The 23,699-nt window shown below is 38.7% G+C and overlaps 3 protein-coding genes across 6 annotated transcripts in view; 2 read left to right on the top strand and 1 right to left on the bottom strand.

The window, feature by feature from the left end:
• Window positions 1–12,170, top strand: part of dip2bb (disco-interacting protein 2 homolog Bb) — a 45,179-nt gene extending 33,009 nt beyond the window's left edge. Inside the window, exons 24-39 of one of the 2 annotated variants that reach the window (XM_075460889.1) lie at window positions 550–662; window positions 1,376–1,399; window positions 1,867–1,947; window positions 2,115–2,238; window positions 2,347–2,468; window positions 3,563–3,674; window positions 5,089–5,198; window positions 5,625–5,755; window positions 5,845–6,013; window positions 6,095–6,265; window positions 6,351–6,412; window positions 7,565–7,622; window positions 7,714–7,788; window positions 7,915–8,089; window positions 8,234–8,357; window positions 8,921–12,170. In XM_075460889.1, the coding sequence (XP_075317004.1) occupies window positions 550–662; window positions 1,376–1,399; window positions 1,867–1,947; window positions 2,115–2,238; window positions 2,347–2,468; window positions 3,563–3,674; window positions 5,089–5,198; window positions 5,625–5,755; window positions 5,845–6,013; window positions 6,095–6,265; window positions 6,351–6,412; window positions 7,565–7,622; window positions 7,714–7,788; window positions 7,915–8,089; window positions 8,234–8,357; window positions 8,921–9,173 (1,904 nt within the window). In that variant the 3' untranslated portion in view covers window positions 9,174–12,170. The remainder of the gene's footprint in view (window positions 1–549; window positions 663–1,375; window positions 1,400–1,866; window positions 1,948–2,114; window positions 2,239–2,346; window positions 2,469–3,562; window positions 3,675–5,088; window positions 5,199–5,624; window positions 5,756–5,844; window positions 6,014–6,094; window positions 6,266–6,350; window positions 6,413–7,564; window positions 7,623–7,713; window positions 7,789–7,914; window positions 8,090–8,233; window positions 8,358–8,920) is intronic. The other variant, XM_075460890.1, reaches the window with a different exon arrangement.
• A 720-nt stretch (window positions 12,171–12,890) lies between these two features.
• Window positions 12,891–19,790, top strand: atf1 (activating transcription factor 1). Of its 3 annotated transcripts, none has more exons than XM_075460892.1 (8): window positions 12,891–13,082; window positions 13,860–13,963; window positions 14,647–14,769; window positions 17,086–17,183; window positions 17,271–17,395; window positions 17,722–17,904; window positions 18,437–18,584; window positions 18,913–19,790. In XM_075460892.1, exons 2-8 carry the CDS (start codon window positions 13,865–13,867, stop codon window positions 19,055–19,057), a joined length of 921 nt encoding a protein of 306 aa, XP_075317007.1. In that variant the 5' UTR covers window positions 12,891–13,082; window positions 13,860–13,864; the 3' UTR covers window positions 19,058–19,790. The 3 variants fall into 3 exon arrangements, with proteins under 3 accessions (XP_075317007.1, XP_075317006.1, XP_075317008.1); XM_075460891.1 differs by having other exon boundaries at window positions 18,431–18,584; XM_075460893.1 differs by lacking the exon at window positions 13,860–13,963 and having other exon boundaries at window positions 18,431–18,584.
• Window positions 19,791–22,174: 2,384 nt separating this feature from the next.
• On the bottom strand, window positions 22,175–23,504 carry LOC142377788 (thiol S-methyltransferase TMT1A-like). The gene is made up of 2 exons (XM_075462105.1): window positions 23,022–23,504; window positions 22,175–22,411 (listed from the first exon to the last, which is right to left on the bottom strand). The coding sequence occupies exons 1-2, from the start codon at window positions 23,502–23,504 to the stop codon at window positions 22,175–22,177; spliced, it is 720 nt and encodes a 239-aa protein (XP_075318220.1).
• Window positions 23,505–23,699: the final 195 nt, after the last annotated feature.

The following is a 23,699-nucleotide window of genomic DNA, read 5'->3' as shown; positions in this document are numbered from 1 at the left end:
TTAATACAAATCCCATTTGAACTGCCTGTAGATGTATCCAGCTAGATCCTTTCATCTGCACATTATGTTAGTAGTTAAAGGCTCAATTCATTGCAAGGTGTCTTAAAAGTCTGGCAGCTTAAAATCATGTGGGAATTCTGGGCTTAAATTACTGGCATCTTCTTCATAATGGTTGATTCGAACTAGGGGAAACATGAATCAGTAAACAACTTAAATCACAGAGTGCAGTTTTTTTCCGAGCTCTTTTTAAAAAATCTATACTGTCCACACAACTCAGTATTTCTGTCATGTGGCCTATCCTGACACAGACTCTTGATAACTATTTTGTCATTTTGTGTATCCTGAATTAACATTTGTGTTACTCTTGTGAAAGGTAAATGTACACGCTATGATTAATTCCGGCACGGTATTTGGGTGTTTATGTGAAACATGTAAAAAAATGTTTATCTGTTAGATATCCTATTTATATCTCTCTCCTCTCAATCTGGCCTTTTTTTCCTTCTACTTTTGTCTATTCCTCCCTTTCTTTGAACTCTCTTTATCTTGTAGTTGGTGTAGGTCCTGCGTCAGTCATTGTGGGCAACCTGGTGGCAGGGAAGCGGATTGCTCAGGCTGCAGGGAGGGACCTTGGCATGATCGAAGACCAGGATCTTGTCCGGAAGGTAGTTTCTAAAACACCAAAAGTCACACTCTCAACCAACTCTAAACCTGATGAATTGTTAACAGCATATCCTCCAAAAGCTGCAGGTACCATGTGCATGTGGCTAATAGCAGTGTTCAGTGTATATAGCCATTGTCACACATGCACTGGAGTGCCGAAATGTTTTAGAGATGTTCCAGAGCGATGGCATATCTGAGCGCAAATGTCCGCAGCATTCACTTCGAACTTCATGTGGAGATCTGTCACCTGGTCCCCTGGTGAAATCTCTGGAAGATCACCAGATGAGACGATGTACAACCATAGCTGCAAATCTTCTGCAGCATTTACTACATCTATTCAAGTGACAAAGTATTTTTGCTCGATGTTGCCTCATTTTCCTTTCTGCTGACCGTTGTGTTACTTTTCCACTCGTTTTGTGGATACGTTCAGGCACGTGCGCCACTCATAGCAACACAACGAGGAGCCAGCTGTAAGTCTCCCGCTGTGAAACACATACGTGAACAGCAACTCTGGAAACAGACTGGACCAGATTGTCCACACTGTCTCTGGAAAAGTTCTAATGTTCATGTGTAACCGGTTTATGTAGAGCAAACAGTGGTGTTTGAAGACTTTCCGCTGCTGTTGTAACTATGCACCAAGCTCCAGCAGAGGTCAGTTTTATAGAAAAATCTGGATTCTTCTTTTTTCTCTGCTCTCGTCTCTCTCTGGATGTAGCTCTGTATGTGGCCCACTGTGATGGTAAGAATAACGGTCCCCTCTGGCATGTTCCCCACACCCGTGTTTATTCTGCTCATACCATTATCTCCTCCGTATTGTGGCTTTATTTTGTGTGCTTGAGTTCAATTCTGACATAAGCAAGAATTTGCATGTTTGTTTTTTTCTTTACAAGATATGCACCTTCCTGTTTATTGCAGATGCACTTTACCTTTAACATCATAAGTTATTGTTCATTCACAAGTTGTATGAATACTTTGTGTATTGGTAAGCGATAATTTATGCTAGTCTACCATCTACTGAGTTATGGAATCTCGAAGCACCACGTTACTTTTTATTTTTATTTTTTTTAATGTGTATTTTAATTTTTTCCATAAGCACAAAATATCTACTTGAATTTGGTTATATTTGCAATAATGTGTACACTTTTTTTTTTTAAAAGCAGGCCTTCAGATGTACTGTATATAATTGTTTTTCTCATTTCGTCATAGCATCAGTATTTGACAGAGGCTCTGCAGTGGAGGGCCCAGACAGATCCTGACCACGTCCTCTTTGTTCTTCTTAATGCCAAGGTACCAAACTGATCTGTCTGTACACTGAGAGGTGCAATATTTCATCAATGTCCACATTTACATCACCTTTTAGTGCAATCCTCATAGATGATATTTAAGATATTACCACATGATTTGTTCCTCGGGAGGATCTATTCCTCTGTCCAACATTTTATCCTGTTCTTCAGGGTGTAACTGTGAGCACAGCAACTTGCGTCCAGCTTCACAAGCGCGCAGAGAAGATAGCAGCAGCGCTCACTGAGAAAGGCAGCATCAACACTGGAGAGAATGTAGTGCTTCTCTATCCTCCTGGTAGGCTCTGCCACTGGATTTCTGTCCGTTACTCCCAAAGAGATTATTGTGAGACCAGGGTGAATTTCTTTTTTTTAACTTTATCCCTGTCCTGCGTGTTTCTCTCAGGTATTGATTTGATTGCAGCCTTCTACGGCTGTCTCTATGCTGGATGTGTTCCAGTTAACGTCAGGCCTCCGCACCCTCAGAACCTAGCAGCCACACTTCCCACTGTCCGGATGATTATTGATGTAAGTGTGAGCTCTGTAAATATTCATGCATTTGTCTTTAGATGCACGTGTGTTATTTGTTCAATTTCTGTCATTTATGTGCAGATATTATAAGCAGTAGCTTGGGAACTTTCCTTTTTTTTTCTTGGTAAATACACCAAGCAAATTCTTTGCAATTCATTTGATCCTTTTAGGCTTCATTTTCTTAACTTAAGTAGACCTCTAGTGCTCAAACAGAAAAATGTTTATAGACTCAAACTTATGGAATTCAGGTACAATTAAATCTTTTCCATCTATGCTGGGGGCAGTATTTGCAAATGAGGTGGCTCAAGCTACAACGATTTTTTTTAAAGTACACACCTTGTTCACAAATGTACAATCAAATCAAATCAAACTATATAAATTATTTATATAGCACCTTTCATACTAAAAAGCAGCACAAAGCTTTACATAATAAAATCAATAATCAAATCAATTCATGCATAAACTCACACACAACATCACACCGACAACCACACTGCACACATACCAACCCCCCACCACCCCCCAACATGAGCAACATCAATATCAACAACAATCAACATTAAAATCTGGCTTGACGCTGAAGTGAGGAAACAGTATCTTGGGGATCTGTCCACACCAGGAGCCAGCCCACCAATGACTACACAGGCCGCCACCACGGGGAACCGCCCAGATCAGGGCAGGCCGGCATCCACACCACAGCCAGGGCTGCAGTGCAGGATCCCCCAGCCACCCAGAACCAGGGCGATCCCACAGCAATGACCCCACAGACCGAGTAGGCATAGTCCCCGGTGTGGAAGATCCCCATGAGGAAAAACACTGGATAAATAAGTGTATAATAAGTATATAGTAAAATAATAAAAAAAAAAATAATAATAAATAGATATTTTAAATAATGGGTGAATAGATAAAAGTAAACTAAAACAAAACAAAACAAACAAACAAAAATAAATATATTTAAAAAAAATATATATATATAAAAAAATATATATATAAAATAATAAATAAACAAAGAGAGTATGGGTGTTTTTGTCACACATTTCATTTGCAGCTTTTCATGTTCATGTGATCACGCTTGTGTCTTTTGTTGCCAGGTCAGTAAAGCTGCGTGTATTCTCACGACACAAAACCTCATGAGGACTCTGCGCTCCAAAGAGGCTGCTGCTTCTGTCAACATTAAAACTTGGCCAACAATCATTGACACAGGTAATAAACCAAAGGGATTTGACCTATCCTTACCAGAATGCCATCTTATTATGGTTTCAACTTGACTTTTAATTAATTAAATATAAAATAGAATTGTTACATGTCACTGTTATTGGTTCTGCTCAGCTTTAACATGTATCCTAAATCCACCAGATCCATGAAATAAAAGTAAGAATTTAGAACTCATTGTTCATTGTAGCTGAGTTTTGTTGTGAGTCAAACTGAAGACATAAATGAGACTCCTTGGTTGTTAGAAGTTGGCATATAAAGTGTATGTTTGTGGTGTGAAGTGAGAGAACTATCACATCTAACAGAAAACACTTATGTCAGTCTTTGTGGAGAGTTTGATTGTTTTGCAGCATTTCAACAAACAGGAAGTGGGCCATTTCTCTTCACTGCTATCTACAGTTATAACTCATCAGTGGGTAGATTTGTTAGTTGATAGGTGCTTGGTTAGCTTTTGACCGTTGTGCTCTCTGCTTTTAGACACTTTGTTGTGTGTCTGCTGAAAATACTTTAGATCTCAGATCACCTCGTATGAACCGCACGAATCCAACATTGTTAAACTGTGCAACTCACATTATAGTACCGGGTTTGACCTGCAAGGATTTGACCACCAAGACACTTTGGTGCAGTAAGAGCACACCAGCGGGGGAGGGAAAGACTCCAGGCGGTTGTCTCAGAGGTGTATCGGTGTCTCTGCTGATCCCAGCTGTCTCCACTTAAAGTTTATAAAACTACCAAGTGAAAAATGAAGCGGATGTTGCTGGTAATCCACAACTATCTATCACTGTGGCTATGCACAAGATCAGTCCTTCAAGCTTTCACTGACCATAGTTGCTCCTAAAACGTTGTTCCCCGAGTGGGTGTCCCTTGAATATCTGGGATGTGGTGCTGGCTCTGGTGTTGAGTTGCCAGATCTAAGTGGTGCCACATTTCAGCTTCACTCTTCACAAAATTAAATAGACAAATTCTGGCATCTGGGGATGATGCATTTTTGTGAAGCTAGTTGCTCATCCGAGGCTAATGAATCATAGAAGGTCGTTTTTAATGAAGTTCCGATGTTTGAGGTGGGTCACTTTTGCTTGCCTTATGTACTCATCTCACTGTTTTATGGAATTGTGATTTTAGATTTAAAAGTCGTGAACAGAAAATGGCTAAAAAACTATTTAACCCTCGAATCCACAATTCATTAAAATACAGTTCTTGACAATTTAGCACATTTTAAGTAACAATTATCGAGAACATATAACATATTCTCATGCAAATCTCCATAAATCCATCACATCTGATTCTACAGTGTGTATCAAAATTAGCCATATACATCTGGAAATAACTTTTGTAGCTTTAATTCTTATTATGCCTTCCTCTTTACTTTGTTCCCTGCAAATTTTGCACTGTTGTTGCTTTACAGATGACCTTCCTCGCCGCCGTCCTCCTCAAATCTATAAGCCCCCCACAGCAGAGATGATAGCTTATCTGGACTTCAGTGTGTCCACTACAGGCATGCTCACCGGGGTCAAGGTCAGACGCGCTACTTTTTGCATGTCTTTCACCACCTCGGGTATTCATTGGACGTCACCAGTTCAGATTGTGAAAGTTACTGCAGTTAAGACAGCATAAAGATTGGTCTTATTAATGTTCTTGCTTTATAATGATTTATAATAGGCTAAATGTATATGTTCAGCAATTTGCACTGAAATGCCCGCAGGGACTGTCAGGTTGTGCTTTTTCAGTCCCACACAATCACAGATGCACTCATCCTGACACGTACACCACCAGTCTATACTTTTCAACAGTTCAACACTATTGACCGGGCTGGGCTGTGTCCATGTAATGTTTTCCATAATGATTACATTTTTATTGCTCTAAGCAAAACATTTTCAAAAATTCTGAAGTTTGAAAATGGATTCAGAACCTTTTTTTTGCTGTTTTTCTTGTTTGTGTCAGATCTCTCATGCAGCAGTCAGTGCACTTTGTCGCTCCATAAAGCTTCAGTGTGAACTCTACTCTTCTCGACAAATAGCCATCTGTCTGGATCCCTATTGTGGTCTGGGCTTTGTCTTATGGTGCCTCGCAAGGTAGAGTAAACCATCACTTACCATGCATGTGTGTTATACACTGATGTGTATGTCCCTCACTGGCGTTTTTCTTTGATTTCTCGCCTCAGTGTTTACTCAGGTCACCAATCCATCCTGATTCCCCCCTTCGAGCTGGAGACCTGCTTGTCTCTGTGGCTGAGCACACTCAGTCAGTACCGCATCAGAGACACCTTCTGCTCCTACTCTGTTATGGAGCTCTGTACTAAAGGACTGGGTACTCAGACTGATCTACTCAAGGTGAGGACTCCAAACACAGATGATCATTCATCAAAACATACAAAGTTGTGGATTTGACTGTTGCGTCTGGGTGTGTTTTAGGCCCGTGGCGTGAACCTTTCATGTGTGCGGAGCTGCGTAGTGATAGCAGAGGAGCGTCCTCGCCTTGCCCTCACACAGTCCTTTTCCAAGCTGTTTAAGGATGTGGGGCTCTCATCCAGAGCTGTCAGCACTGCTTTTGGCTCCAGGGTTAACCTTGCTGTGTGTCTGCAGGTACAGCAACCAGCAGGACATGGCTTCACATGCAACTTAAAATGCAAACCAGTGAGACCTGTACATAACGTTTTGTGTGTTATAGGGCACCACTGGTCCTGATCCCTGTACGGTGTATGTGGACATGAAGTCTCTACGCCATGACAGGTGACAACACATTAAATGTTACAAGTCTTCAGTATTTATACAAAGAGTCACAAAAGTAGGTTTTATATATTTGTGAAAGAATAAAGGAAAAACCTGAACCCTTAATCCTACGGTGAAGGGATCTGTAAGTTCTGTTATGTAGTGGGAGGCATTTTTCTGGTATGGTTTGGATCTGTTTGTCCACTTAGGAAAAAGTGCCACTGTAAATCGTATGCATATATGTTATATCCAATTTAGGGAAATGGCTCCCATTTTTCCTTTGGAATGGAATGGAAGGGACCAAATATCAGCCCAGCTGAACATATATTGGAGATTTTGGACTGATGTGTTTGATAGTGCTCTCCACCAACATTAAAACCCTAAATTAGGGAATATCTTTTTTAAATAAGGTCTTCCACAGACTTGTACAGTCAGTGCTAAGGCAGATTGATCCCGTTCTGGCCATACTTGGTGGCTCAACACCTTTCGAAGACACTTTAATTTTTATATTTTCATTAAGAATACTTTATAAAGAAAATGCATTTTATGGCTTGGCTGATACCTTACATATCTTAGTGATAATGCCTCTCCTTTGTGGTTTCTGTATTATTTTGGCAGTCTCAGATTTAACCAAATGCTTTAGCTAATCTGCCTCTGTCGTTAATCGTAGTGAGACTAAAAAAATGCTTTGCATTGATAAAAGAAATATTTAAAAAACACTAAATAAGTGTGAGAGAAGTAGGAAGAAAGACAAACATAACCCTCATAATCCTGGGTAATCTCAGGGATAACGAACATAAATTCTGAACATACAATCCTGTTTTCAACTGTTGGGTGGTTTGATGCTTTGTAAAATGTAAATAAAAACAAAGTGCATATATTCTTTAAGCATAAAAACCTTTCCCAGTCTTTAGTCTCACTCTTTTTAACTATGTTGCCCTCATACTCAAAATCAACATAAAGAATTTCTCAGTTTCAGATATGATGTCTTTGCACTATTTTACATGAAATATAGAATTTATAATATTAGCAAGTCATACATTTTATTCAGTGGCATGACTTTTTTTTGGTTCGAAATACAAGATACCGCAAACACTTGAAATACAAATTAATTTGAGCTTTAATTATTAACGATGGCGTGTGTCTGCCTCCACGTGTTTTTGGCTGTTTCAGAGTGAGACTGGTGGAGAGAGGAGCGCCTCAAAGTCTTCCTTTGATGGAATCTGGAAAGGTGGGATACATCTTCTGGATTTCAGTGGCGTAGATTGTTTGTATAATCTTAAATTTAAGGCATGTTGGTAATGTATTTGTATAATTTACAGATACTGCCTGGTGTCCGGGTGATAATTGTAAATCCGGAGACCAAAGGCCCACTCGGTGATTCTCATCTAGGAGAGGTGAGAGAGCCATGAGCAGACATTCCTCCTCCTTGTGATGACAGTGTGACAATATTAAGATGAAAAGTGCCTCCTGGTAAAGTGGTCTTTACTCTGAAACTGTGAGCATGTGCTTCTTCCACTCAGATCTGGGTGAACAGCCCTCACAATGCCAGTGGTTACTACACCATCTACGGAGAGGAGAGTCTTCAGGCTGACCACTTCAACACCAAGCTCAGCTTTGGAGACCCACACACTTTATGGGCCAGAACTGGTTACTTGGGTTTTGTGAGGAGAACAGAGCTGCTGGATGCCAGTGGGGGTAAACCGATAGAGCTCATACCTTGATGCAAAACTATCAACATTGACCTGAGCACAGTCCTGCAGTCACAGATTATACAATTTCCTCTATTGTGTCTGAAAAACCATGCCGGGTTGATTATGTTCCCTGCATTTGTGCACTCAGATCGGCATGACGCTATGTTCGTGGTGGGCTCACTGGATGAGACATTGGAGTTACGAGGGTTGCGCTACCATCCTATTGACATTGAAATATCGGTGTCACGGGCTCATCGAAGTATTGCTGAGAGGTGAGAAAGCCACTAATGGTCGGAAACACAGTCACTATATGATGTAGGAAAATACTTTTTAGACATGCAAAATGTACCTAAAAGTCTCAGCTGCTAAACAGAGCTCATCACCATTAGCCGCATGATCCTGAGGAGTCTGGGTATATATAACACCAAGTCTGGCCTTTATTGTGTATTGCTCTTGCAGATAACAATTAAAACACTTGCAGATTAGAAGGAAAAATATGGTTAATTTATTTATCACATTTTGTTCTAAAATTATTGTTTATGTTGTGGCTCATGAGACAGAGAATTAAGAAATGAGTTCAACTGAATCAAGAAAAGAGGAAAAAAACTTAAGAGCCCAGAATTTTTGTTTATGAATGAATACATTTTATTTCAAGAAAGACAAATGAGAAAATAGTTGTTGTTTTTTTTACCATATTGTTCCAGCAATAAGAAACATCTTTCAGGCTAAAGCTATGAATGAGTTTCTGGTTCTATCATTTGTAACCTTTAACTGGGAATTTCTAATTTGAACGACTTCCTATTTCCTTTATGCACCTTGTCCTTGTTCCTCACAGTGCTGTGTTTACATGGACCAACCTGCTGGTGGTGGTGTCGGAGCTGTGCGGCTCAGAGCAGGATGCGCTGGACCTGGTGCCTCTGATAACCAACGTGGTCCTGGAGGAGCACCACCTCATCGTGGGTGTGGTGGTTATTGTGGACCCGGGGGTTATTCCGATCAACTCCAGAGGAGAGAAGCAACGCATGCACCTTCGGGACTCGTTTCTCGCTGACCAGCTGGATCCTATCTATGTTGCTTACAACATGTGAGCACTTGTGGTGGTCTGGGTTTGTTTGGCCATCATCCACTGTCTTCTGCACCATCATCTCAACGACTGGCTTGGCAGAGGGTGTAAAGCAAATGCATGACCCAGCCCTGTGCGACACCAGCATATCTTGGCCATTGCATGATTGGATCTGCCATATTTGGAGTTGCTCACTGTGTTTTTTACATAAAGATTACATTTTGTAAAAGGGACAGAGGTGGTATGGTACTGCAAAAATGAAAAGAACCTTTTTGAAAACGCTCATAATAACACAACAGGTCCACTTTAAAAAGAATCGTGTAGTATTGTCTTAGTAGAAACCTGATCTCTTATTCTGTAATCAACCACAAACACGTTCCATTTTGTGTCTACAGAAAGCCACTAATGTTCACTCAAACAACTTGAAATATTTTTACATACAGCTTTCAAATAAATGCACACAACTGCATGTGCTGAGCCCTTGTTATTTCTCAATTACATGGATGAATAAGAGGGCAAGCTATGAAAACATCTGTCTGTCTCAGTCAGTATGCAAATTTAGAAAATCTTGTTTTTTTCCCCTTATAATGAAGCCAAAAAGATTTTCCTGCTCTAATACTTTCCTGCCTTATTAAACTTCAGCCATACATTCCTAACTTAACTTTTATTGAATTTACGATTGATGACTGTGCTTTTTCCTTTTAGTGGTAGAGGAAATTTTCACAGATATCCAAAAGGGATCAGAATAAAAGAGGAAAGAGGCTATATTCTTTATTGTAACTACAATGGTCTCTTTGTATTTTAGATACTATATGTTGCTATGTAAATATTTTTTGTACAAATGCTTGACTCACCTCTCTCAGTTCATAGTTTCTGGATGAATAAGTCTGCTGAGAGACTATAATAGTAGCAGAAAGAAGTGTAAATAAGATTTAACAGTTGAAAGTACTTTTGATGCGGGGATACTAGCTATACATGGGAGGGTAAGGATCAATAACTTTAAAGCATTGTTAGTCCATATAGATATAGCATTGCACTTTCTCAAAAATGGTCTATTTTATTATAACAATGAGGCATTATAACTAATGTTGAGGAGCATATGGGATATTTGAAAAATCTTGTTTGAGGAGCTTTAGAGTTTACTGGGAGGGCTTTCACTGTTAATGCTCAAAAAAACCTTTACTAACAGCCACTATGGGAGTGGGGGAAGTGTGTGTGGAGAAGGCTTGAACCAGTATTAGGACTGTTTTCAGGCTACCAGGTTATTTTGTAAAAAAAAGAAAAAAGAAAAAAAAAAGAAAAGAAAGAAAGGAAAAGATAAAAGAAGGGCCATAACTGTTCATTTCATATCCATAGCCATTGTGTTGCTGAACAGGCGCGATCTTCTCAGTTGGACCCGTTTTCTTCTCAGAACTCAAAGGTTCACTCAGACTTTGTTTTTTGTGCGTGTGCAACTTTGTAAATAATTCATTTGAATTCCAAAAGCGTTGTTGTTGGTACTGTAGTCAGTAGAAGCGAGTCATCACGTGTCATGAATTATTTTCTGTGTTCAGTCACTGGACTTATAAGCACTTGTGAATGCAGCAGCAAAGCTGAGCCACATTTGATACATAATTGATTGGCAGAAAAAAAGAAGAAAAAAATGTCTGAAAGCAAAGGGTAAAAAGAAAATAATGCTAATAATACTTGCATCAAGAGGTATTTTCAAAATATATTTAATTTCCTGAAATCTTGTGCTATCCTTGTGCTCCTTGCCATAATTCAAAGGTTCTTTGTAATGGCTTCTACTGTGTTTTAGTGATGAACCCTTACTGTCAGCCTGTAAATAGTTTTTTATTATTTTTGGACTTGCAGTTGTCCCGTTGTAACATTTAGCCCGGCCAAACACAGTTTTAGGGAGGGTCTTTAATGATTAGAGGTGAACAGGAAGGATTATCATTTAATTAATGCACTTTGCACTGGTACTACTTGCAGTATCTTTCTACTGTGTGGACTGTAATTAACGCAATTTCGTGTTACATTAGTGTGTTTGATCATTTTTCACATATACTGCTTGATATTTGTTTTTTGCCCCCATTTAAGTCCACTTAGGAAAAAAAAAAAAGTCCAACAGCACTTCATCTGAGCTTTAACGTTGCGTTTTGCGGTTGCAGCAGAATGTTTGCATGACTCAGCCAGGCACAAGAAGAAATTGGCTTGAGGTACATTTCGTTTTGAGGCACGTAGGGAGATAAATATGTTTGAAACTGTATATTCAGGGAGCAAAACTTCTAATACAGGGATGGACCAAGTGGTCCCGAGGTGCAATCTGTGAATAGAACCCATAAAATGTAGACATTGGTCAGAATTAATCTTGGTCATCGCAGACCTTGCAAATCTAAGGAGCAAAAAGAGGGATTACTGATGACCAGAGTCCATCTGCCTGTTTTACTGGGAAGTCTACAAGGGCTTCTTCTGGTTACCACTCTTTTTTTTCACCATCAGAGCTCTTATACACTATGCAATCCTTTTGACAGTGCAACTTAATTTCAAAGCTTGCACAGTCTGGTTAAAAAAAACATGATGCTTATAAATTTTTTTAAAAACAACTAACAAGGACTGATGAAATTTAACCAGTGCTGTACTTAAAGTTCTATTAATCTCTCTTAAGTTGTTCTGTCGATATTTTGTGTATGCACTCTTAGTGTGTTGTATTTGAATTATTTGGGTAAAATCAACACTGGCTCCAAAAGGGTGTAATCCACTGAGAAAATCTTTTAATCATGGAGATGTGTTTTAACTCATATAACACAGTTTAAAAATCAAGGTGATACAACCCTTTCCATTTTTCTCACTTATTTTCTATTTTGATTTGATGTACTGTGTTTTATACTTTATGTCAAAGTAATACAGAATAAACAGAGACACATAATCATTTAACGTGTCTTGAGTTTTTTTTTAGTGATGACATAACAGAGTGCAGGTATAGGTTGGAATAGACCTAAATGTCAAAACCTCTGAATAAAAATTAAAAAAAACTTCATCATTGCAATTGGGGTATTCATAATGATATCAAATATTCAATTTCATATGATGTTGTCCAATAGATCTTTCACTGCAGACTGGATTTCTCTGGTTTTGAAGTTCATTAAGTGCATAGCTAAAAGGAAACCCAACATCATAGGTTACATTTTTCCATATTTCTGCACATTTTCATATGAATACATGAGAACCACATACTGTTTGAGACTCACATTTACCACATAATACAGATTATGTGTGACAGAATTTAAACAATACAATGCTTTATCTAAAAGAGTAGCAGTGTACACACACAACTTATAAGTAAAAACAGAAACATTACTATGCTGTACCTTTGTAGGAACGATAGATCAGTCTAAAATTTGGAAATGCTTCAGAGGCATTATCAACAAAAAGGAACTTTAGAACATAAAAAGAATGAGTAATCATACAGAAAGACCCTTTAACGTGCATAAAAGCTATCTTTTTTCAAAAAGCAGTATTGTAATGTATGTGTTGAAGCAAATCTGATTGCCAGTCGTCTAGCATGAAAATCCACCATATTTTTTAAAATAATTATATATTAACAGACTAAGTTATTATTTGCTTGTTTACGCTTGAATACAAATCGTGTACATGTAATATGAAATACAACCAGAAGAGAAAGAATGTTTAAGTACTGTAGTTCAAACTCCTCCACCAATCAAAAAGCCTAAAGACACCATTACGTAATGCCGTCTTTGCTCAGCCGCCCCGCCCGTTTCCTTTCGGGAAAAAGTGGTCAGCTATTTTTTTTAAGCTGACATCTTTGTGTTTTTAGCTGTTAGCCATTACTGCTAAGTAACTTTCCAGGTTACTTTTTGATCAAAAGTCTACACACGAATTGTCCGAATTCCACGCTGTGAACCAGAGCAGTTACACGTCCTTTGAAAAGGTAAATTTGTCTGGCTGAGAGGTAATTTTGTGCTCTTCTTGCTGTCTGCTCCGCTGTAACCGTAATGGCGGCTGCAGCTTCGTCAACTCCTCGCCGTTTTACGAAAAGGGAAGGTGCAGTTAGCTTAATGGCTCCCCGTATCGCTGACGTCTTTTGACGCGATAAGTTGCGTGCCAGTGACAGAGTTACATATATTTACTCACTGGGACAAATGCTCGCTCATCCAGTAAATCAGACTAACGAAGCTTACCAAACGCCTTGTCCTAAAACAATTGTTTTTAACGCTTTTAACAGTATAACGTCCGCTTAACTGGTTAGCTGCTGTTAACTAGCTGGGTTAACGTTAGTGAGACCGAACTATCTAGAAGTAACAGCCCTCTCTTTCCAACAACACATGTCTTGTTGGGATAAAGTCGCGCATTATATAAAGTTTGGCATTAAGCAGTTCAAGTAAAAAAAGTTAGCAGTATTGAAGGTAGGAGCTGGATATGTTTCGTAATCCGATGTAAACGCTATTGAACCAATGAGGAAGTCCATTATTAGTTAGCTTAATTTCCCTAATTTAAACTTTAATTCCTTAGTAAAGCAAAATACCAGTTTCACATCTCTCCGATTTGTTTCATAGTGGGAGACAAGAGTTGTGAAGGTGTCTATTATTTAACAACAAGCGCAGAGGCCATAGCTTAGTGGTTACATCACAAGCAGGCAACGCACAGAGACAACTGTTGTTACACTAGAGCTCGTGCAAAGTAGTAATATTGATTTATTTCTTCCCAGTTACTATGGAAGAAGTACAGCAGGGCAGCAATGGCACTGAATCACAGGCTGCAACCATTCCTACTACCATCACAACCTCTCAGTTCTCACAGATAGCCCAGCAGGTAACTAATAGATCCCTTTGAAATTGCCATATGAGAAGAATATTTGACCTGGCCATCTAAACTTTTGCACCGATAATACCATAAATACTATGGTGCAGTTGAACCTTTTAAGGTTAATTTATACAGTGGGGTTTGTTTTGTTTGTTTTATTACAGACACATCCAGCATCACCATTATTATAAAAGTGAACTGAATAGCCTCAGTGAAGTGGACTCAGAAGCTATTAATCCTTTCAGAGACAATGTCCAGACTTTGGGAAATCTGCAGCATTTGTTGTGAACAGTTTTTACTGTACAAAATACTTAAGAATAACACTGTATGCTAATCAGATGTTTTGACCTTTAGGATCTTTAGCTCATTCTGGTTCTTATGAAGGGAAATTAAGAGGTTCCTGGTAGTTCAACAAAAGGCAACAACAAAGTGTCTTTGGTTAAAGATTTTATATTTATTTTACCATTTCAGTTGGAGCCACGTGACAAGAGTTAATATAACTCACTTTTTCAGTCTGATGCATGCGTCAGAACATAAAGTTTTTCTTACCTTTGTTTTATTTTTATTTTCTTGAGTTAAAGTGAATTTGGTTTTGTGTGTACAAACACTATAAGATGGAGTCTTTTTTAAAAAATTTTTTTAAATGTATTAATTCATTTGTTTAGTTTGAATTTGTATTTGCATTTTTCTAGATGTCACTGGGTGGTTCTTCTGTGGCTGTTGTGCAACTACCAGGGGGTCAGTTTCAGGTTCATGGAGTGATCCAGTCTGCACAGTCATCAGTCATTCAGTCCCCTCAGGTTCAGACTGCACAGGTGAGACCATCTGTGTTAATGTGGCACTGATGTTAAGGACTATAAGGACCACTAATATATCATCGCCTAATATGATTGTTAAATACAGTAATTTACTATGCAGCTTATTTGAACGAGCACGTTCGATCATGACTCAATACCTAAAGTTAGAGCGGCGCCCAAACAAATGCCACGTGTAATTATTTGGAAGTGTACTTTCAGATATTAGCAACTTTGTCATATTTCCTATAACTATTGGAGCTTCTGACATGGAAATGGGTCTTTGTAGGGTCTTGTATAAGCCACTTCATAGGAGTTATTCTCCCCGCACAAAATGAACACTTTGAGAAATAACAGTCCAGTAAGTGGTCCAGGTGGCACGAGTGTATGTTGACTGATTAAACACAACATCAGTTACAGTCGCTGCAAAATCATCATAGTCTTAAAAACTATACACAGAGTGCTGATACGAACGTTAAACCAAAACTTTATTGAGTTTAAAGGGGAACTGCGGTATTTTCAACATTAAGCCTCTTTTCTGAGTCGTCTGCAATGTTTTAGAACCCCCCTCACCGCTTTTTTGATGTTTACTGCTGTCTCCGGTATTTGCCTAATTTTGATTCTTCTCAACCTGCTTCAGAACGGCAAGTCATGCGCATGTCTAGAAAGGTCCGTAAAAGCACAATAAACGTCCGTTTTCAAAATCATCAACTCACCGGAGTGGTTACTGGTGTGCACTGGTAATCCATATCAAATTTCGTGGCGAGAAGTTGCTTCTGTCGTGTTTTATTTGACATTTTGTACTGGATGTTCGTTGATATTACTCCGCCACCGCTAAGAAAATAGTGCGAGCATGAACGAGCTGCCAAATAAAACACGACAGAAGTTTTAGGCAAATACCGGAGACAGCAGTAAACATCAAAAAAGCGGTGAGGGGGGTTCTAAAACATTGCAGACGACTCAGAAAAGAGGCTTAATGTTGAAAATACCGCAGTTCCCCTTTAGAGTCTATGGAGAAAACACACTGCTGTGGCCATCAAAAAAAGTCATACACTCTAATATTTTGTTGGATTACTTTTAACTTTCATTAAAGCATGTATTTCCTGTGGTGTTGTTTGCAAAAACGTATATAATGTAAAAATTCATTTCTGTCCACAGTTGCATTAATTCAGTCATTAATTCAGTCAGACATGTGTCAAGTCTTCCTCAGCACATCCCAAAGATTCTCAATAGGGTTACGGTCTGGATCTGTGGTGGCAAATTCATGTACAAAAATGAGGTCTCGTGCTCTTTGAACCTCTTATTCACATTTGAGCCCCTTGAATCCAGGCATTGTCATCGTGTTATGTACCCATGCTGTCAGGGAAAAAACCTGGTCTTTCAGGTTTTCCACAGAACTTTTTTTTGGTGGGGGGGGCACATAGCTTTGCAGAACTCTGACATGACCAAATGAAGCAACCCCCGGATCACTTGTAAGTTAAATCCAGTTGGTGACCCTTTTTGGCCAGACACGTACAACACTGTCTACCAGCTGAAAGCTGGCTTTTACATTACTATTGTGACTCTTTCACATGTAAACAGAGTCATTCAAGGTATTAAATGCTCGTAGAAGCTTCCCAGTTATCCTCAGGGATTTCATAGAACTGTTTGGTCCAAAATGTCCTATTTTATGGTAACTCAAATGAATATTAAAAGGCATCAGACACACAGAATTTGTATCTAAAGCCCTAAAATGAATGAATCTTTGAAATTATTTGATTTAATGATTAGAACCAAATTACCTGAAATCAATCTGATCGTGACTGTTCGCCATCACATAATCAATAAAAGCACCTATTGTTTGATATAATCTCCCAAAACTCCTAAAATTCAATCAAAACATCTGCAGGTAACTCTTGCAGCCAGCGGTGTCGAACTGAATGTGAGTGCAATCGGAGAGAGAGCAAAACAGAGTCAATCCTATTGAAATTTTTCAGATTTGGAATTTCATCCAAGGAAACCCTAAAGAATTGCATCAGAAGGAATTCTGCATGAAAGAGCAAGAAATTCGGCAAAACAATGTGAGACACAGTTCTGTAAGGTGGAGGCAATACAGACCTCTGGTGCCAAGGATAACTGACCCCCTCAAGAAATATTAGGCTATTTTTATTGAATGAAATATTGAGGAAGTTCATTTTTCCTTCTGGTGTTTTTCCAATTACCTTGCCTTTATCAATAGGCACGGCTTCAAATAGGATCTAGCGATTATCTCTCAAACTATGCAGGAAAAAAAGGCATGGGATCTACTTTTTTGTCGTATGACTTCATGCACTTATGAATCTATCTTCCTCTGCCAAGGCCCAGGATACAGATAGCGACGATTCACAGGACTCATCGGACAGTGGAGCAACAACTCAAAAGACCAGAGAAATACTGGCAAGACGGCCATCATACAGGTAAGAGAAATGCATAAATGAATAAAAGAAGAAGAAGAATCAACATCCTCTTATTCCAGTAATCACCCTCCTCCTCACACATTGCAGAAAAATCCTAAATGAGCTTTCAGCTGAGGAAGTGTCTCATATGGAGGGGAAGGATAACGGCCCAGCATTGACAGGTGTTACAGTACCAACCACCCAAATCTACCAAACCAGCAGTGGCCAATACAGTAAGAGCTTTTCCCTTTAACTACACATGTGTAAAAGAAGGAGTGATGTCAGAGTGGGGTCCATTGACCTCTCAGGTGAAAGCATTCAAATGTTAGAAATTCACAATTACTTTTTCGACTATCTGGTTTTGGGATAATGATCATTATGGGATATCATCTCCTACTATATACATTCATGTTAGTATGCTCCCTTCACAGTGCTTTATACCATAAACAAACATGTTAGGTTTTAATTAAAATGTGTGGAATTAGTTGCCAAAACCATGATACTCAGAATGATAACATGACTTACCCATTTTAAATTTTTATCTTTGTGCTTATTCTAGTTACTATAGCGGCTAATGGCACAATCCAATTGGCAAACCCAGGGTCCGAAGGAATTCAGGGATTACAGGCTGTCACCATGGCCAACTCTGGTGGAGCTCAGCAAGGCCCCACCATCCTTCAGTATGCTCAGACACCCGACGGCCAGCAAATACTGGTGCCCAGCAATCAGGTTGTTGTACAAGGTGAGCTGTTAACTTTGGTCAGTTTTTGGGTCAGTGTTATTTGACAGTATAGCGCTCTTATGTAAGTGAACTGGGGCAACAGGTTAAGCATCATGCAGCCATGCAGAAAGTGTTTTGCTGCGCTGAGACTAAAATATGCTGTTTTGCAGAATAGCTCTCCCCAGTCTATTCCAGTGACAGGAGGTCGCTGACTTCAGTCGCACTATATGAGAATTTTTTGTAAAGCCAGTTTCTTTCTTTCTTTGTCTTTATGCCTTTCTTTCTCCTTTTTTCATTTCTGTCTTTCTATTAGAATCTTTTCCCTGTAGATGGCGTTATCTGCCATGCTCCAGAGATGGTGTTTACTTCCATTCATGCTCATTTATACAGTTTAAAAAACACGTAACAAACTTATTGATTAGCAAGAGTTGACGTTCACTTGAAAAGTCAAAGTAAAAGAAAAGGAATTCTAGTCAAGTGATGAAAGTTGTGTCACATGGCTCCTTTAATCCATCTTTTCCTTCCTTGGCTGTCGGGTTTTACTAAGGTGCAGGAGGAGAGGTGCAAACGTACCAGATACGCACAGCTCCCACATCCGTCTCCCTTCCCCAGACAGTTGTGATGACCTCTCCTGTCGGGCTGTCCCAGGGTAAGAGTGATGATCCAACAATGAAGAGGGAAATCAGGCTTGCAAAAAACAGGTAATGACACAGTTTATTCTTGGTAACAGAAAAATCTGTTGTGTTGCCTTTGACTGAAGCTTTGATGTTTGGTTAGCAGGTGGTCAGTGGTTTAACAGGACAACTTTTACTGTAGAAATAAAAGTAAACATGATTAAAATAAAGACTCGCCCTTAAAAACATACACATTTATTATATATGCGTTACTGCCAGGCTGAATTCTTCCCATTGCCTTGCGTATTTTTACCGTTTGTTGCAGCTATAAGATGCTGTACATTTTCATATATTTTAGGCCCGCCTGCAACATCATATTTCAGTTTGACGAACTGCACATTTTCCCCTCTTTCAGGGAGGCGGCTCGTGAATGTCGACGAAAGAAAAAAGAATATGTCAAATGCCTGGAAAACCGTGTTGCTGTCCTTGAGAACCAAAACAAGACTCTGATTGAAGAACTCAAAACATTAAAGGATCTTTACTGCGTTAAAACAGGATAACCTGTTCGAATACAGGTGGAGGATTGCGTGGATGTGGCACAGCTCAGCCATTTGGACATGATGGGGTTTTACAGGAACACTTCATTACGGGCTGAGAGTCTCCAGTTTTGTTTTGTTTTGTTTTGTTTGTTTTTTACTCTGTTTGATTTAAAAAAAAAAAAAAGAAAAAAAAAGTGACTTATGGCAGTGAGATTTACTGGACAAATAAATAATTGGCCATTTTTTTCCAACTGCTGTTTTTTAAGAAAAAGAAAATTGCTAATGCTATAACATTTATAGTTGTGTACATTTTTAATACTGGGAGGTTGAAATTGTGAGCTTTAACATTGAGTCTCAGTTTCCAAACGTGTCCCTATTCCCTTTATCTTGTGTTTTTAAAAATGTTGCTGTTAGACATGGCAGCAAAAGCAGAATTTTTGACCGTGTGATTATCACATGGTCCAAATTTCTTTATTATGTGAACCAGCAATTCCCCTCATTTCCCAATAAGGAGATGTTACAATTGTCATTCCTTTTGTTTGTGCAATGGAGTATAAAGGGCAACAGAAAAGATTACATTAAGTGTGATTTGTATTGTTGTTACTTGGCGGTTACTTAGACAATCAGGGAAAAAAAAGAGCACAGTGTCCAGGTAATATTTATTATGTACATCTTGGGAGGAGTGGGGGAAGAAGAACAAACAGTGTATGAAATGTTGCTGATTCTGTGATTAAATAAATATATTTTCACTCTATCATGTGTGGGGAATGCAACATTTGTTGGATGGGAAAGTCCTGCTTTTGGATCTTTTATCCTATGTCCTCAATACGGAAACTATTACTTGACCTTTGACAACGTTGCAACATCAGGTCTGTAACAGCAAAACGATTTTTTTTACAAGTTAGAAGCCCTGGATCACACCAGGCCTAAAAAGATCCTCTATTTAAAAAAATAAATTATACAAAAAATGTGTTCTTAGTCCCACCCCATTTAATATTGAAGTTTATAAAAAATATAGAAATCATTTCACAAAATTATTAAACTGCAAAAAACAACAACTTTTCAGATAAAATTGGAACAGTCTCGTAACGATATTAAAACCACATGGAACCTCATTAATGAACTATTGAATAAGAAATAGGCATTCAATACTTTCCCATCCCAATTTTCTGATGGTGTGAGAAAGTTTACTAATACTCTGGACATAACAAATGGCTTTAATGACTTCTTTATAAATATTGGTCCCTCTTTAGGTAAAAATGTAAAAAATGCAGACGAACCCCTCCTTGTGAATATCAATGATCATTATCCTGGCATTTGTATGTTTGATCCTCCTACTTCTAAAGAAGTGCATGCCTTTATATTGCAATTGAAAGATTCTGCTGCAGGACATGATGAAATAAGGTCCAGTCTAATAAAAAGGGTAGTTTCCTGTATTGTTGAATCCCTCACCCATGTTTTAACCATGTCCCTAAAAACAGGTGTTGTACCAAGTGACCTCAAAGTAGCTAAAGTCATCCCGTTATTCAAATCGGGTGATTCCAGTATATTTACTAATTACCACCCTATATCTGTTTTACCTTGTTTTTCCAAAGTTTTAGAGAAACTAGTATCTAAGAATAGAAAAGTATTTGGATGGGAATAACATATTGTACAGCCATCAATGTGGTTTTCGAAAAAAACAAACAGAAATGGCTCTTTTGCAGCTTGTTCATAAAATCTCCACAGCTTTAGATAATAAAAAGATATCTCTTGGCATTTTCTTAGACTTTTCAAAAGCCTTTGACACGGTTGATTTTAACATTCTTATTGAAAAATTATATAAATATGAGTTTCATGATGTTGCTCTCAAATGGTTAATTAATTATTTAAATGATAGGGAACAATATGTTTCGGTTAATAGTTATAATTCAAATAGAGCTAAGCTACTTTGTGGAGTACCCCAGGGTTCCATCCTTGGACCTCTCCTGTTTTTGATCTATATGAATGATCTTCCTAGGGTCTGCCATAACGTATTGCCTTTTTTATTTGCTGAAGACACATGTCTTGTTGCTTCACATGAAAATTTTAATACACTGATTTGTGAAGCAAATGAAGAGCTGTCATCACTTTCCAGATGGCTCCAAATGAACAAACTCTCTCTCAACATGAATAAATCTAATTTTCTGATATTTTATAATAAAAAGAAAAAGTATACAAAAGAAAAAGCCAAAATATTTATAGACAACATTGAAATAACTTAATGTTCCTCACATTAAATTCCTAGGAGTCATGGTAGATGAAAAATTAACATGGAAATACCATATTGAATTTTTCTGTAAAAAGACTATGAAGTCAATTGGTATTCTAAGTAGAGTTTGTTCATTAATAAACCATTCCTGTGTCTTAACTTTTTATTACAGTTTAATTTATCCTTATATTATGTATTGTAACACTGTGTGGGGCTGTTACATGTCCTACTTTTCTTAACAAGATTTAACTCATCCAAAAGAAATTTTTGAGAATGATTAGTTTTGCTAAAAGAACCGATTCTTCTGCTCCCCTTTTCAAAAAATTCAAACTTATGTATAAATATGTACATCTAACTCATGAGCTGCCATTTGCTTTCCAGATTTTTTTAAAGTTTTCCTCTAACGTTCATTCGTATCATATAATATCTTCAAATTACTTTTATCTTCCATATTGTTGGACTTCCCTTAATCAATACATATTAAAATACAGAGGTCTGTCTCTCTGGAACAATCTACCCACATCACTACAATCAATATCAACATTGTCATTGTTCAAAAACACCTGAAAAGATTTTTAATTACCAAAGATTTGTAACACTGTTTGGTTTCTGTTATGCACTTTTGTAACTATATATATATTTTTGTGTGTAAATTGTTTATTTCTTGTCTTGTTTTTAATATTTTTTTGTGTCAATATTTAATTTTGACACTGTAAAGATAACTATAGTTGCTTATATTGGGGAGGTATCTCTATACGCCTTTTTTTGGCTTCCAACTTCTCCAGCACAATGTTTAATTTTATTATTATTATGAAGTTTTATATGTAAAATGTGCAAATTAATTAATTAATTTAAAAAAAAATAAAAAGTAGTGTAAAATACCGAAAAGTCTTTATCATGTCCCACAGTCATTTGACTGAGTATCCCAGTATGTGTGGCCTTATCATTAAAGAGACCTCCGGAGCCTCAATGTGTTTCAAGTGAAGCTCAGCAAAACCAGCCGCTTCCAGGTCTTTCCATGTTGTCCTGGTAACCGTGCATCCATCTCCAAGGTAGTACCATAGAGGCTCCAACGCATACTGAAAGAAATATGTCCACGAGGAGGGATCTGAGACAACATGCTCCAGAAAATAGAAGGCTCCGCCCTGAAAGAGAGAGCCAACAGAAACAGATTTTTGCGTTCATTTCACAACTACCACAGCTCCCTGGCTGTTTAGCCTATCTGTGCCGAGGCTTTCTGCGTTCAAGCCAAAGGTCACCGTGAGTTTAGCCTATTCATGAGTGCAATCTAAACCGATAACAGGATGTCTGCAGCTGTTGGAACCAAAACTCGTTGCAGTTTGGGTGATCTTTCCCGAGATTCAAGAAATTGTCCTTGTACAGCTGAACATCTCTTGCTTTCATACAAATGAAAAAAAAAAAAAAGTTTTTAAAGTTTTTTTTTTTAACTTCAGATGACGCAAAGAAGCCCAGGGACCTTGAACACATCAGATATATTTTGTTTATCCCAATAAACTCGATGGACCTTGACTACACTATCACAGGATGTTGTTCTCATGGCAACCAGTGACACAGTAGTGTTTTATCTTCACTTATACTTAACATAATGTACTGTAATGAACACACGGCGGATAACATACAAATTTGTTCTATGAAGTCGCCCAAAACTGTGATCATCCACTATCGTGGCACCCATTGTGAGGCACAAAGCAAAATGCACCCTACTGCTCGTCAGGGCGGCGCGCTGAGACTCACGGTCCTGAGAACGCGCCGGGCCTCCTGCAGGACCTGCTGCACACTGCTGACAGAACACAGAACCAACGTGCAGACAACGACGTCCACCGACCCATCCTGTACGCCCGCCATGTCCTCCCCGGACACAACTAAAAACTTCCCATAGGTCAGGTGCTTATTTGCGTCCATGCTCCACCTCAGGTACTTCTCAAAGTGCGGATTGGGGTCGGTGCAGGTCACCGTGCAGCCGTAGGGGTAAAACCCGAAGTTCGCCCCGCTGCCACAGCCGATCTCCAACAGACGGAGCGTACCGTCGGTGTCTGCAAATGCGGCCACGTTCCGAAACAGTTCCCTCTTCATTTTGTGCATTTTGTCGTTGTATGAAAATGTGACACTGTAGGCGAGCCAGGGAAACAGGCGTTTGTACATGGCAAACAGTCCTACTATCTCCATTAGTCGTAAGGGGAAACAGAACGCCAAACAAAGCAGTCTGCACAGTTTCATGAAACAAGACCTCATTTTTCCCCCTGCAGATATCTGTAAAACCCCGACACACATCCAACCGAGAGACTTTAGCAGCTCAAAAGATTACCTTGTTAATTCTTGACCGACTTATGTCGCACTTTGACCGCCAGATGCCGCGAATGAACTCATTTACAAAACTTCGGTACAGTTATTTACCTGCAGTTCCTCCAACTT

Source organism: Odontesthes bonariensis, chromosome 3 (assembly GCF_027942865.1).
Source record: "Odontesthes bonariensis isolate fOdoBon6 chromosome 3, fOdoBon6.hap1, whole genome shotgun sequence".
Classification (NCBI taxonomy): Eukaryota; Metazoa; Chordata; class Actinopteri; order Atheriniformes; family Atherinopsidae; genus Odontesthes; species Odontesthes bonariensis.
The sequence above is the reverse complement of the archived record's forward strand: the minus strand, read 5'-3'. Positions and strand labels throughout refer to the sequence as shown.

Coding starts and splice junctions, on each gene's coding strand:
- atf1 (XM_075460891.1), top strand. CDS start 13,865: ATGGAAGAAGTACAGCAGGGCAGCAATGGCACTGAATCACAGGCTGCA. Junction 14,770..17,085: donor CTCAGGTTCAGACTGCACAG/GTGAGACCATCT, acceptor TCCTCTGCCAAG/GCCCAGGATACAGATAGCGA. Junction 17,905..18,430: donor CAATCAGGTTGTTGTACAAG/GTGAGCTGTTAA, acceptor GGTTTTACTAAG/GTGCAGGAGGAGAGGTGCAA.
- LOC142377788 (XM_075462105.1), bottom strand. CDS start 23,504: ATGAAACTGTGCAGACTGCTTTGTTTGGCGTTCTGTTTCCCCTTACGA. Junction 22,412..23,021: donor CCCGGCGCGTTCTCAGGACC/GTGAGTCTCAGC, acceptor TCTCTCTTTCAG/GGCGGAGCCTTCTATTTTCT.